This window comes from Triticum urartu, chromosome 1 (assembly GCF_003073215.2).
Source record: "Triticum urartu cultivar G1812 chromosome 1, Tu2.1, whole genome shotgun sequence".
NCBI classification, from domain to species: Eukaryota; Viridiplantae; Streptophyta; class Magnoliopsida; order Poales; family Poaceae; genus Triticum; species Triticum urartu.
This window is the reverse complement of record NC_053022.1, coordinates 152,895,986-152,911,123: the sequence shown is the minus strand read 5'-3', so window position 1 is coordinate 152,911,123 and position 15,138 is coordinate 152,895,986. Positions and strand designations below refer to the sequence as shown.

At 43.9% G+C, this 15,138-nt stretch overlaps 1 protein-coding gene across 2 annotated transcripts; it reads right to left on the bottom strand.

The window, feature by feature from the left end:
- Positions 1-9,068: 9,068 nt before the first annotated feature.
- LOC125552234 (E3 ubiquitin-protein ligase ZNF598-like) lies at positions 9,069-14,862 on the bottom strand. Of its 2 annotated transcripts, XM_048715733.1 has the most exons (8): positions 14,550-14,862; positions 13,601-13,909; positions 11,874-12,082; positions 11,749-11,797; positions 11,530-11,619; positions 11,365-11,427; positions 10,670-11,206; positions 9,069-10,597 (listed from the first exon to the last, which is right to left on the bottom strand). In XM_048715733.1, the coding sequence occupies exons 1-8, from the start codon at positions 14,715-14,717 to the stop codon at positions 9,509-9,511; spliced, it is 2,514 nt and encodes an 837-aa protein (XP_048571690.1). In that variant the 5' UTR covers positions 14,718-14,862; the 3' UTR covers positions 9,069-9,508. The 2 variants fall into 2 exon arrangements, with proteins under 2 accessions (XP_048571690.1, XP_048571681.1); XM_048715724.1 differs by having other exon boundaries at positions 9,069-11,206.
- Positions 14,863-15,138: the final 276 nt, after the last annotated feature.

Sequence of the window (15,138 nt, the reverse complement as noted above, 5' to 3'; positions counted from 1 at the left end):
TAGAACCCAAATCTGCCAATCTTTCACGAAAGGAGCGGATCCCGTGAAGAACACAAAGAACACGAGGGGGAAAACGAGGGGAAACACAAGGGAAAACACGAGAGAAACACTAAACCAACATGAATTAGTCACACATGTGCTAGATCCTCGAGTACATAAGAGATCACACGATCCACGGACAACTAAGGATGATAAAAAGGTAGCCGGTCTTCTCCGTGAGGAGGTCTTTAATCCACGAGGGGATCTTCCCTTAGCGGGGTCTTGAATCCAAAGGGATCTTCTCCGAAGAGGGGCCGCGGTCTCTCTTGTGGAGTAGATCCGATGTGGATGAGCAATGCTCTATCTCTAAATATGAGCTAAACCAATGTTAACCCTAGAAAGAGGGACGAGGAGGAGTATATATAGTCTAGGGGGTTGAAGGGGTACACGGGCCACGGCCCTTCACTGTGCACAGAAAGGGGAGGCCGGACGTCCGGGCGTTGGGACGGATGTCCAGGATTTCACGCGGGGCCGGATGTCCGGGCCAGAGAGGTCGGATGTCCGGGCTGGAGCGGCGGGCTTTGTTGCTCTCGGGTTCGAAGGGGTCCAGATTTCCAGGCTGGTGGCCGAATATCCGGGAGCTCGGGAAGGTCCGGATGTCCGGGCTGGCGGGGCCGGATGTCCGAGGCCTGTAGATGCTTGGCGGTTGTGCAGCTAGTGGTCAGGGGCCGGACGTCCGGGGTCATGGCCGGATGTCCGGGTCCTGGGAGGTGTTCTTAACTCCTTCCATGGGTCCTCTTCATCCATGAACTTAGGGACTTGTACACCTTCACGTGCATCTTCGGGAGGGTCCTCTTGGTACCTAATCATGCACAACGTCTCGGACTTAGGTAGTAGCCATGTCTCGTGAGGATCATATGTAATATCACTAAGGAAGGAAGTCACCTCGTTCTCGAGAGCTCTAGCTCTAGCTCGTGTCGTGGGTCCTCTTGGCTCTTGTTGAGGCGATGGTAGGTCCATGGGGATGACCGTAGGATCCTCCGCATCATCTCCCCTCCCTTTGGGAAGATCCGACCTCGGATCGAAATCCTCATCACCATGGTAGGGAGAGAGATCTTTGATGTTGAAGATGTCGCTCACGGCGTACTTGTCACGTGGGATGTCGATCTTGTATGCATTGTTTTTGTAGCATGCAAGCACCTTGAAGGGTCCATCCGCTCGAGGTAGAAGCTTGGACTTGCATTCGTTGGGGAAGCGTTCTTTGCGAAGGTGTAGCCAGACAAGATCACCAATGTCGAATACCATGGATTGCTTGTTGATGTTGAGCTTGGTCGCAAGTCGTTGTACTTGGTGCTCGATGGTGTGCCTTGTATCTTCATGCACCTTCTTGAGATGGGTCACACGTGCACTTGCGTCCATATTGATGCGCTCTTGTAGTGGCAGAGGAAGAATGTCCAATGGTGACAATGGGTTGAATCCGTAGATGACCTCGAAGGGGGACTTGCCGGTTGTTGAGTGTCTTGCTCGGTTGTAGGCGAACTCGGCAATAGGTAGGCACTCCTCCCACTCCTTGATGTTCTTTTTGATGAGTACTCGAAGTAGAGCGGAGAGTGTGCGGTTGGTCACCTCTGTTTGGCTGTCAGTTTGTGGATGATACGCCGTGGAGAAGAGTAGCTTGATTCCGAGATTGGCGCATAGGGTCTTCCAAAAGTAGCTTAGGAACTTGATGTCGCGGTCCGAGACGATCGTCTTTGGCACTCCATGTAGACACAATATTTCCATTTGTATTTCTTTGGTTTCTTCGGGGTTGACGTGGTAGGGAGCTTTGTTCGGAAGAGGTGCTCCGGAGATGAGGTCGATGCGGTGCTCGATGCCTCGTACTGGAGGTAGTCCCAGAGGTAGCTCGTCGGAGAAAACATCTTGAAATTTCTGCCAAAGAGAAGACAACACTAAAGGTAGAGCGTGAGAGGTGTTAGCTTGTGTTGCATTGTTCTTTCACAAAAGGACATAGTGTAGGACACTAGATGGGTTCGCACACACTCTTCTTATCTACTTTTGGTGGCAAATAGGACTAAGTTTTTCTTTTCGCTCATAAGGAGTGCATGAAGCCTTGGACGAAATATACAAGATGCCACTTCATAATATTCGTCCATAGGCTATTCTAGGTGCTGCGTCACCTTATTAATGGGCCAGGCCCATGTAATTTCGAAATACTTAAGTATAGGCTATTTTTAGAGTCCGTATGTGTGGGGAAACAAGAGTTAGGGTTGGTTTCGGACCCCACCCTCAAGGGCCACGAAATTCCCCCCTCTTCCTCCATATATACAGCCCTTAGGGCGTCGTTTAGACTTCGGGTTTTGTTTAGATTAAAAGTTCGCCATAGCTACAACTTCGCGTACTTCGTTTGTGTCCAATGACCAGACCAAGACGTCACAGAACCCCACCTTGATCAATAAAGCTTTCATCTTATATTCGCAATATCCCGATTGCAATCTCAGTTTCTTGCTTGTTCTTCGTTTGCTCGCAGGAAACAGACCCTCGTGGTCAGGTTGATCGTGCTCCGGCGTGGTCAATAACCCTCGGAAGTTGGTTTAGCGATTGCTAAGGCGCGACGTCTCGCACGTTCGTAGTCGGATCGTCAAGGTCGACTCCCACAGAAAACGATAGCCACCATCTCATCGAAACATCGGGACACCTTAGCCTCTATCATTGGCTAGCATGGAGATGGTGGAGAAGCTATCTCTCATAACAAGACCATATTCACATCCTTACTACATCCAATGGTTCAACAACAGCGGCAAGGTTAAGGTAACACGTATTGTTCGTGTGCATTTTAGTATCTCTACATATGTTGATTATGTTGATTGTGATGTGGTACCTATGCAAGCATGTTCCTTATTACTTAGTAGACCATGGCAATTGGATAAAAATTATGTACACCATGGTAGAAACAATCAGTATACTCTTGTTCATAAGGATAAAAATATTACTTTGCTTCATATGACTCTTGATTCCATTTTGAAAGATGATATTAATAGAGCTAATAAAGCAAAATAGGAGAAAAACAAGAGTGAAAATTAGATTGTGGCAAAAGAATCTGAGCAACACATGAAGCCTAACAATAAACCATCTAATGTTGCTTCTGAAATTAAATTGAAAAGTGCATTTTACTTGCCACCAAATCTGATATTGATAATCTAGATTTCAGCAAATCTGTTTGCTATGCTTTTGTGTGCTAAGAGGCATTATTTTTATTCGAGGACGTGCCTTCCTCTTTGCCTCCTGTTATTACTAACATTTTGCAGGAGTTCGCTGACGTATTTCCACAAGACGTGCCACCGGGATTACCACCTATTCGAGGGATTGAGCATCAGATTGACTTAATTCCCGGTGCTTCGCTACCCAACCATGCACCATACCGTACCAATCCAGAGGAGACGAAGGAGATTATGCGTCAAGTCCAGGAGCTACTCGACAAAGGTTATATTCGCGAATCCCTTGGTCCTTGTGTTGTTCCTATTATTCTAGTGCCGAAAAAAGATGGTACATCGCGTATGTGTGTCGATTGTAGAGGCATTAATAATATTACTATTCATTATCGTCATCCTGTTCCTAGGCTAGATGATATGCTTGATGAATTGAGTGGCTCCACAATATTCTCCAAATTTGATTTAAGTAGTGGATACCATCAAATTCGTATGAAATTGGGAGATGAATGGAAAACAACATTCAAAACTAAGTTTGGTTTATACGAGTGGTTAGTCATGCCTTTTGGGTTAACTAACGCACCTAGTACTTTCATGATATTAATGAACAAAGTTTTACGTGCTTTCATTGGACGATTTGTGGTAGTCTATTTTGATGATATACTGATTTATAGTAAATCTTTGGAGGAACATTTGAAACATTTACGTGATGTTTTTATTGCTCTACGTGATGCATGTTTGTTTGGTAACATTGGAAAGTGCACCTTTTGCACTGACCGAGTATCTTTTCTTGGCTATGTTGTTACTCCACAGGGCATTGAAGTTGATAAAGCCAAGATTGAAGCTATTGAGAGTTGGTCACAGCCCAAAACGGTCACTCAAGTGAGGAGTTTCCTTGGCCTCGCTGGTTTCTATAGGCGTTTTGTGGGGGATTTCAGCATCATTGCTGCACCTCTCAACGAGCTTACAAAGAAGGATGTGCCTTTTGTTTGGGGTACCGCACAGGGAGAAGCCTTCACAGTATTGAAAGATAAGTTGACACATGCTCCTTTACTCCAACTTCCTGAATTTAGTAAGACTTTTGAGCTTGAATGTGATGCTAGTGGAATTGGATTAGGAGGTGTGTTATTACAAGATGGCAAACCTGTTGCATACTTTTCTGAAAAATTGAGTGGGTCTAGTCTGAACTATTCTACTTATGATAAAGAATTATATGCTCTTGTTCGGATCTTAGAAACATGGCAACATTATTTATGACCCAAGGAATTTGTTATACATTGTGATCATGAATCTTTGAAACACATTAAAAGTCAAGCAAAACTGAACCGTAGGCATGCTAAATGGGTTGAATTCATTGAGAATTTCCTTATGTCATTAAACACAACAAGGGTAAAGACAATGTTATTGCTGATGCATTGTCTCGTTGTTATACTATGCTTTCACAACTTGACTTTAAAATATTTGGTTTCGAGGCCATCAAAGATCAATATGTGCATGATGCTGAATTTAAAGATGTATTGCAGAATTGTAAGGAAGGGAGAACTTGGAACAAGTTTGTTGTTAACGATGGATTTGTGTTTCGTGCTAACAAGCTATGCATTCCAGCTAGCTCTGTTCGTCTTTTGTTGTTGCAGGAGGCGCATGGAGGAGGATTAATGGGACACTTTGACGTGATGAAGACGGAGGATATACTTACTACACATTTTTTTTGGCCGAAGATGAGACGAGATGTTGAGTGTTTTGTGGCTCGCTGCACTACATGTCAAAAAGCTAAGTCACGACTCAATCCTCATGGTTTATATATGCCTTTGCATGTACCTACTGTTCCTTGGGAGGATATATCTATGGACTTTGTTTTAGGTTTACCTCGAATAAAGAAGGGGAGGGATAGCATATTTGTTGTCGTGTTTTCGAAAATGGCACATTTTAAACCATGTCATAAAAGCGATGACGCTATTAATGTTGTTGATTTGTTCTTCCGTGAAATTATTCGCTTGCATGGTGTGCCAAATACTATTATTTCAGATCGTGATACTAAATTTCTTAGCCACTTTTGGAGATGTTTATGGGCTAAGTTGGGGATTAAACTGTTTTTTAGTACTACTTGTCACCCCCAAACTGATGGACAAACTGAATTAGTCAATGGAACATTGTCTACTATGCTTTGGGTTGTTTTGAATAATAATAAGAAAATGTGAGGAGAATGATTTCCTCATATTGAATTTGCTTATAATCGTTCATTGCATTCTACTACTAAGATGTGCCCTTTTGAAATTGTGTATGGTTTCCTACCTCGTGCACCTATTGATTTGTTGCCTCTTCCATCTTCGAAGAAGGTTAATTTTGATGCTAAAGAACATGATGAATTGATTTTAAAAATGCATGAGTTAACTAAGGAAAACATTGAGCGTATGAATGCTAAATATAAACTTGCTGGAGATAAGGGTAGAAAACATGTTGTGCTTGCACCTGGAGATCTTGTTTGGTTACATTTGCGTAAGGATAGATTTCCTAATTTGCGCAAATCAAAGCTAATGCCACGTGTTGATGGTCCTTTTAAGGTGTTAGAGAAAATAAATGATAATGCATATAAACTTGAGCTTCCTGCAAAGTTTGGGGTTAGTCCCACTTTTAACATTGCAGATTTGAAGCCTTATTTGGGTGAGGAAGATGAGCTTCCGTCAAGGACGACTTCATTTCAAGAAGGGAAGGATGATGAGGACATCAATACTATTGTTGCACCCACAGCCCCTGCTCCTATACATACTTGACCAATTACTAGAGCTCGCGCACGCAATTAAATTATCAGGTACTTTCGTTTCTTGGTAATGATTCTAATGTTCATGAGAATATGATGCTGCCTAAATTGAATACATTTATTTTGCTTACAAATGTAGGGCCTGGCATGGATAAGAGGGATGAACACGGAAGCAAGACCAAACATGGAGATGATGGCATGCGCAAGAGGATCAAGAACGGAGTTACAAGTGATGATTTCAGGACTTTCAAGCCACCATAAAGAGTGCATGAAGCCTTGGATGAAATATACAAGATGCCACTTCATAAATTTCGTCCAGAGACTATTCTAGGTGCTGTGTCACCTTATTATTGGGGCAGGCCCATGTATTTTCGAAATACTTAAGTATAGGCTGTTTTTAGAGTCCGTATGTGTGGGGAAACAAGAATTAGGGTTGGTTTCGAACCCCTCCTCCAAGGGCCACGAAATCCCCCCCCCCCCCACCTTCTTCATCCATATATACAGCCCTTAGGGCGTCGTTTAGACTTTGGGTTTTGTTTAGATTAAATTTCGCCATAGCTGCAACTTCGCATACTTCGTTTGTGTTCAACGACCAGACAAAGGCGTCACAAAATCCCACCTTGATCAAAAAAGCTTTCCTCTTATATTCGCAATATCCAGATTGCAATCTTAGTTTCTTGCTTGTTCTTCATTTGCCTGCAGGAAAACAGACCTTCATGGTCAGGTTGCTCATGCTCCGGCGTGGTCAATAACCTCTCAGAGTTGGTTTAGCGATTGCTAAGGCGCGATGTCCTCGCACGATCGTAGTCAGATCGTGAAAGTCGACTTCCTCCAAAACGAAAGCCACCATCTCATCGAAAGACGGGACACCTTTGCCTCTATCAGAGTAGGAGTGAGTTTACCTCGGTTTCGATGGCACGTGCTCGAGCTCTTGTCATAGGTCCACGTGGTGCTTGGTGTGTTTGTGTAGAGTCCATGAGGATGATGGAAGGATGCTCCTCATCAAATCAACTGATGACAACGCCACTGCCACAGCACAGGTGACGCGACATGTCGTCCTTTTTGGAGGACCGGAGGCTGCCGGAGAATCCGCTACCCTCTTCTTGGTTCTCTTCTTGGTACCATGATGACATAGAGAGGGAGACGATAGAAGGATGGGGAAGATGCAAGGAGGAACAGAATAAAGAGGCGCTTTTATGAAAGAGAAAGAAGGGCGCCTCCTTCCTGACAAAATGGGGATCTAGGTAGAGGAATTAATGCCTCGCATGGCGCATAACTCCAGGTGTTACCGCTCCACACGGAACTTAGAAACCGCTTCCCTAGTTTTAGAGGAAACTGCATCGTGTTCCCACTTACGGAAGAAGATAAACACTTTTGTTCAACCATCCCATTAAATGGTTTGGCCCCATCCATAATGACAGAAAAGGAGGTACTCTTTCAAACTATGCAACCACAATCGTTATGGGCAGGCGCAGGGGCTACTTACAACATATTTAATATAGGGGTATCATGAAACCCCTATCAAATGGGCTCGTTTGAAAAAAAACATAAACTGACAAGAAAAAAGCCATGGTTTTTTACTATCCAAATTAGTAAAAATCGATGGCATCTGAGGCATGCATTAATCTTCAAGTACGCAGCTACTACCATACCGCGGACCACAGACGATCCTGTAAGTCAAAAACGTCAGTCATGGTGCCATCGGAGCCCAGAGCCCCGAGCATCCAGCACATGTGTCATGAGGACAGGTAGTCCTTGCCGCACACTCCACCAATCATGCATTAAATGCTTGATCAGGCTGCTCAACGTAGCTCGACGCAGGTAGTCTACTTAGAGGGACATCTGATACAAGATCACGAACACACGCACACCATAGTTAGTACTGCAATAGTCAAGCACCACCCAAGGAGATCAATCAGCAAGCTTAGAGAAGTACAGATAGGAGTGCTCCGGCACTCATGCTAGGACCCCGGCCACCACCGGTCACACCCCGAGCACCTCTTCTATAACACAACAAGCACCTGTACTTCCCACTCTCTTTTTTTTTTTTTTGAGAAGTTGTACTTCCCACTTTGATATCAATAAGAACTATCCGTGGCAGCCTGAACCTGTAGAAAAATCCTTGTATCTCTTGTGGATTTCTTTTGGGTGAAACGGAACGTTTTAGCCTCTTGCCAAACTCACAAATACATGGTATCCTTGATCCCTTGTGTCTTGACTTTACACTCCAATAGTAGCATAGGCCACCTCCCGGAAATATGCTTTGGGTGCTCTCAAACATTCTGGCCCAAACATTTCGACCACCAACTTTGCAAATTGCTTCACACACTTGATGTAAGTACTCTCTCCAAGGAGAAGTCATCCCACGAAGACATTTACACAATACTTTGCACTACAATCCCATCACAATCCAATCTTATATCACAACAAAAAATAAAAACAAATACCTGGTTTTCCGTCGAGCAGCAATGGGCACGAAGGTGAATTCCGGACGGTGTAGCTCACCATGAATGAGGCGGTCGCCAGGCTGGCTATGAATGAAATGGGAATGTACTTGCTGCCGCCAGGCAGTTGGGGGTTGAAGCCAGAGCAGCGGTCACCTCACCAGCCGATAGCCGAGAGCTCAGAAGGAACAGCGACCCGTTGATGGTCGCGGCGGTGACAAGGGCAGCAACTAATCAACTTCCACAACGAGCCCCGGCATTGCAGCGACCATATCGGGCCATATCGGACGGCGAAGGGATAAGGACAGCCAGATTCATTGCAAATCAGACAGCAACAAAACCCCAATCGACATCGGGGGTGGTGGCAGGCTCCGGAGCAGCGAGAACGGGTGGCAGGGTGACGGCTTGGCCAGGGGTGGACAACAGACTCACCTAGGTGGCGGGCAGCAGCGAGAACCAGCCAGAATCAATGTGAGATGGTTAACTTCAGCGTGGTTGGCATTAACATGGTTGTGTTTGGTTTTTTAGGCCACCAATAGGTGTCGCAAATATGCAGCACTTGCACAAAATTTCAGGACTGCGGGAAAAAGAAAAAATTGGCGCCAAATAGAGATACATCATCTGTTGGAACAATGTTTTGCCTCCAAATTCCCCAGATGGCAGTTTTGTAACAAAGATACATCTGTTGGAATAATGTTTTTGTCTCCAAATGCCCCAAATGGCAGTTTTTTGGGCACAGCAGGGCGACCGTTTTACATCATGTGTTGGAGATGCTCTTATTGACAGTTGTCTTGCCACACGGTAAATATAAGAGGCTGGCAACAAAAGTCATGCAGCCTGGTCAAAATCTAAGTCATGCAAGCCACAAAATCATTGGTAGAATTCATGTAATATACAGTCTACACTTTGACAAAGGTATAGCTAGCCAGGCTATTCAAGTTCCATCCTCGCTTTTTGAGGTTTTCAACCAGCAAATTCAGTACGAAACCGAATTAGACTCAAACGAAGCAACCTTCTACATAGACGGCGCCTTCTCCAAGCAGCCAAAACACACATCACAAAATGTGCACATTTACTGCCAACCAGCTCAATGGATTAAATTGCGTCTGCACAAAATGATGCTATTTCTTTCCATTGCTGGAAAAGAGCTTCTGTGCTGCACCATTCTTCCAAACACTTCGCACAGGCAACCCAGTTTGCAGGACTTGTGTCTCCCTTACAGGTCGTTCAGGGCTCACATCAGGATGACTAAAATCAAGTGTAGCCAATGAGTTGTCACCCAACCGAGCTCTGAGAAACTTTGATGTCTTCTTCGATTGTTTGTTGTTACTGCTGCTGCTACCGGTGCTTCCTCCACCCTTGCCCACATACCTACTAGTGCCAGACGCCTTTGAAATGGCAACTGGATCACCGTCTAGACCCATATTTGTACCACAGGATGACCCTCCAGCTGATAGTGGGATTTTTTCCTTGGAAGATCGATACCCATCCTTCGAAAGCACTGCAGCCTCTCCTTCTTGAGCCTTGTTGTTCAACTGAAGCTTCCTTACAGTGTCCATAAAGCTATCAGCTAGCGATTCACTTGCATCCTTAGCAGGAGCTGTTTCTGCATCAGGTGTTTTTCCCTTCCCCTTATTTCTACGCTTGTTCTCTTTCACAGTAATGGTTCCACAACCGCCGTTTTCTTGGAGACTTCTAAAACGCATGTTGGTGTAATAGGCATCAGCAAGTTCCATCTGCTTCAGAGGATCAGGCAACAACTTAGCCATTTCAGGAACAAGATGTGATATACCAAACTGCTCCACATACGAGAGATACTCTGAAGTATCAATGACGCCTTGACGGTATTCACTAGCAATTTCTTTGAACGCAGAGAACCTATCCTCATCCATTCCTAATGCAACACGCATTCTTTCCACAAGGGATTTGTTTGCTTGCCGAACATCCTCCACAACAGGCAAAGGTTGGCTGCTTTGCGGTGGCAGTTGCTTTTTATTGCCATAAGCTGTACTTGATGCCTGGGCAGAGGACCCACCAGAAACAAAATTAGGGGTCGAAATAGAGTGCTTCATCTTGTTTGAAGCTCTGGAATTCCATGCTGAACCGCTGGAGGCAGATGGCATGAGCCCATTTTCTCTTGTTGATTGAGTTACAATCCAAAGTTGAGAAGAACCAGAGAGATGTAACCCCTGCTCAGGTGTAGGCCATGTCTGGGTGGAAGTGGAAACATGAGGTACAATCTCAGGATTTTCAGCTGTTTGAGACTGAGCAGAATATAGTACCTTCACGGTGCCCTTACTACGTTGTTGCAGCCTTGATGCAAGTGTGTTCTTAGCAAGACTTTGCAACCCCTGTTGTGTTGAAGCAGAACCCTTGTTACTTGACCCAGGCAATGGAGGGAATAATGATTCATCACCAAGCCTCGCAGAACCCCTTGAGCTCTGATTAAGAGCCAGCGCATACCTTGATTGCTGCTCTGAGACGGGAGGAAACGAGGTTTCATAGGGAACAGCATCCATCCTGGCATCAGGAATATCCTGATCTTGAAGTGGAGGAAAAGACAACTGCTCGAGCAAGCGACCATTCCCTAAGCTTCGACCAGTTTCTGTTCGACCAGAACTGGAACTGACACTTAATGACTGGAAAGGCCCTGCAACACTATCAACTCGACTTCCAAGGCCATGGTCTGCAGTTGCACTGCCATCCCGCACAGGTAATGAGAAATCCCTGTCAGGTCTGTCATGGTGAGCATTACGACCCCTACCTCTGCCACGCCTTTGATCTTGCTCATTCCTTTGGTATATAAAACTGGTAGGTATCTGACAATGCCAGAATAGAGTATTTAGCCCAAAGCAATAGAAAACAGATACAGATGAGCCAATCAATATTGGAACTAAATTGATGGCTAAATAAATGGAGGAGCTAAAGCACAAAAAGGAAAGCAAGGAATAAAGAGGTCTTAAGAGAATGAACAAACCTGAAGTGCCGCATTCCTCTGGGCACGAGACATCCGCCCACCATGCTCCATAGCATTATGTCTCTGTAGAAATAAACTAGTAGGTCAGTACATAGGCCCAGTGGCATGCCCCCTGGTAGTAATACACTTTAATACTACTAAAACAATAGCTTCAACTAAGCTTACCTTGATCTCTGCGTCACTCTGGAAGACAACAAATTTCTTGGCCAAACATGCATCATCTTCACAGAGGAAATGATCTTTACGAAAATGCATCTGAATCGAATTAACATCAAGCAATTGAATGAGAAAGTGACACAGATAACAAAGGAAGGTCACTAAAACATGACATCAATAAGACTTAAAGATATGGATTGATAAATATGGACAGGAGTCACGAATTACCTCTAAATCATCATAGTTCCGGAAATAATCATACTGCCCAGGATGCTGCCTGTAAGCAATTACAATGTCAGCACATGTCATAAGTTTGCAACAATGAATTAGCTAAGGACATAGTTGCATAATACCTTTGACATATGTGGCACGAATAGTGTTCTCTGGACATATGTGTGTAAAGCTCATTATCTCCATATAATGGATATTTACAAAATTCACACACTGGGTGTCCTGCAAAACCACTGCGTTCAATCTCAGAGCCATCCACCTCAGAGTCACCAGTTTTTGTATGCTGAGCTAACTGTGCCCTTGTATAAAGCTTCTGTTCACAAATGAATACCTGCTCAACATAGTAACTCGTTCAGCAAATGATAATCCCAAGAGAAATCATTTTCTAGCATCACATTTAAAATATACACCCTCTGTTCCTAATAGATATAAGACGTTTTGGCAGTTCAATTTAAACTGCCAAAACGTCTTACATTTAGAAACAGAGGTAGCATCTACTAAAGGGGCCACAGAAAAAAAATAGACAATGATTCTGTTCACCGTTGGATAATACAAATAACCCACAAGATTCACCTACTTTGTATAAAAAGGCACAAAGTGATAAAAAAATAACTGTCACACCACACCCTAAAAAATAAATAAAATTGAAAACTCACAATTGTCAGGAAGTTGAAGGATATAACAGTAGCCCAGGTGTGTTAAAATGCATGCTATCGAAACAGCCTGAACTTCCTCAACAACAAAAAAAACAGAAAAAGGTGCCTAATTATATAGTATAACATTTGGTTACATAGGTTCCACATGCTTCTCAGGCAGGCTTTGCATGTCAGTCAAAATGTTTGTCCACACAATTTTATAAATAATATTTCACAAGAAAACGGATGTGTGGTGGAGCACTTTCACATAGCAAGATAGCATATATGGACAAGGATAATCAGACATATACAGAGAATTCTAAATGTTTTTATACCTACTTTCCATGGTTCAGACGGACTGTCATTGTTACGTGAAACGAAAACTTACATCGCTATTTACCCATAGTTTAACTATAACTTGAAAACAGAAACAGGTCTCACTCAAGCAGGTTTACTGGGCTGAATACTGATTAGAGGTGGCGTCAGCGAGAACATGCATACATAACCGAGTACTTAATAGGTATGATGGGTATAACTGGGCAAATGCTCAGGATGATGGGGCATAACCAGGTGAGTACTCGAAATAGCAGTACAGTAGTTTCACATCCTTTATCTCTGCGCCAGAAGTTGCTGCTGCCACACCTCTGTACATAGCTGCGGGCTGCTACTGCCTGCTGTTACATATTCCTTACCAGAGGTAGCTGCCGTTGCTTCATCTAGTTTAAATATCCTAATAGGATGAAATGCTGGTTTCAATTCTACATGGATACCCATATATAAATACCTATTTAATGAGGTCACGGCAAATTACCTACACGATGAGCTTGCCAAGCAAGCACCCATTACCAAGTTTTAATGTTTTATAACCATGAATTATAGCACAAAAGCACCAACACTACATGAGTCTACTCGCTTAGTTAAAGCGATAGCATAAACAAATATCTACCATAAATTCCTGACCTTAACTGGATTCCACATACGGAAACTGAAGGGGGCCCACAGAGAAAACGGTGAGAAAAAGGTTGGACATTAAGTTAAACTAACTAGATAATTTGCAAACAGGGTCTGATTTTCATCCTAAATTTGCTCACAAGGGAGAAAACCATCAAATACAACAGAGTTGGTGTCACAATAGTAACTAGATTTAGTCCTTCTGAAACACGAGAATGACAATATAGGAAGGAGAAGAGAGTATATGTGGTCAAAATATTCACCTTTCTCCCCTCCAAGCAAAGATTACACATGTATAACCTATGCTGATGGAACAAATGTCCCTTTAGCTGATCAATGCTCTTGAACCTGCTTCGGCGCTTTGCTTGTGCTGCCTGACCAACCTGGTCCTCAGCTTTGTCACATACACTACAAGAAAGTCGGCACATCGCCCTTATCATCTTATAATGATCAGCATCATCAAAGTATGCCTTTGTATCCTCATGGTACCAGTACTCCCCCACATTTCCCTCATTTGCCTCAGTGGGCAAAACAGAGAAATCCGAGATCACTTTTGTGTAATCTCCCATGGCCTATAAAATGTTCATAGAAGAAGGTGAAATCCTGTGAGTTATGAAGAAAGCATGCATAAAATAAGGCGTCAGATCATGTTCCAGGAGGCTTTCCAGATACTCCCATCCCCTTTAGGCTGGCACTATGCACAAACTAGAATACTAATCACCTGAATCAGCATAAACATATAAAATTCACATATTTCTCTTTTCCTGACTAGCTATACTGTAAGCACAAATGCACTTAATCGGCAACGCAGTGAAGATGCCATGTATCAACAAAAAAATACAGGAACCATGAAAATCTCAAACCACTTAATCATTGGACAAATCAAAATTCGAATAAATCATGCGTACGATAATAAAAACAGCTTCCGGTCCTGCATAATGAAACAGAAGATCCGCTGAAATTCCAACTTTGGGCAAACCAATCCAGAATCGATACAGTGACCTGAGCTCACCTCATCAAGAAACGAGAGATCAAAGCTATCATACTGGTGCGCTATTACTCAGAACTTTCACCATCCAAACAGTAGAACAAAACTCGGCGCCCATCTAATTAACTAGCTCGAATTCGCATACTACACAATCAAAGACCCCAAGATCCAACCACGCCACAGATCGATAACCAGCCGAACAGATGCAGACCATAGCGGCGAACCTTTGTGACGAAGACGGAGGGGCAATCCGTCTTACAGATGCAGCATAGAGAATCCTCGAGTACGAAGCGAAGGCGGACGACGCAGGTTGAACACACCTCGCGGTGCCCGCACGGCCCGTAAGCCACCCATTCGAGCGCGTCCGCGCACACCGCGCAACTGTCATCCATCTCGGCAGGCTGCAGAGGTCGGTAACAGCGGAAGAGGGGTCGTCGGCGGCGGCGGCGAGAAAGGGTTAGGGTGGGGAAGAAGGCGAGAAAGTTCGAGACAAGATGAACCGGTTTGGCTTTTTAGGGACTCGTATTTGGCGATTGATGATTAGGTAAGAAAGAAACTTTTTTTTATGTGGAATCGGGGCCAAATACTATTTTGACCCTAGTTTTATGTTGGGAAACCGGCCCACCTACGGTGCGGCGCGAGAGGCCCGCCCGAGGCGTTCCACACTTAACAATAAGTCAAAATCACTAATTAAATAGTATTCGTTGCAAAGAACACTTTACTTTTTTAAGTCATGACAAATGGTGACCATACAGCGCGCCATTTGTCGCCACATGAGAGTTTTCTCTTTTTCATAGATCCGTTTATTCAAAA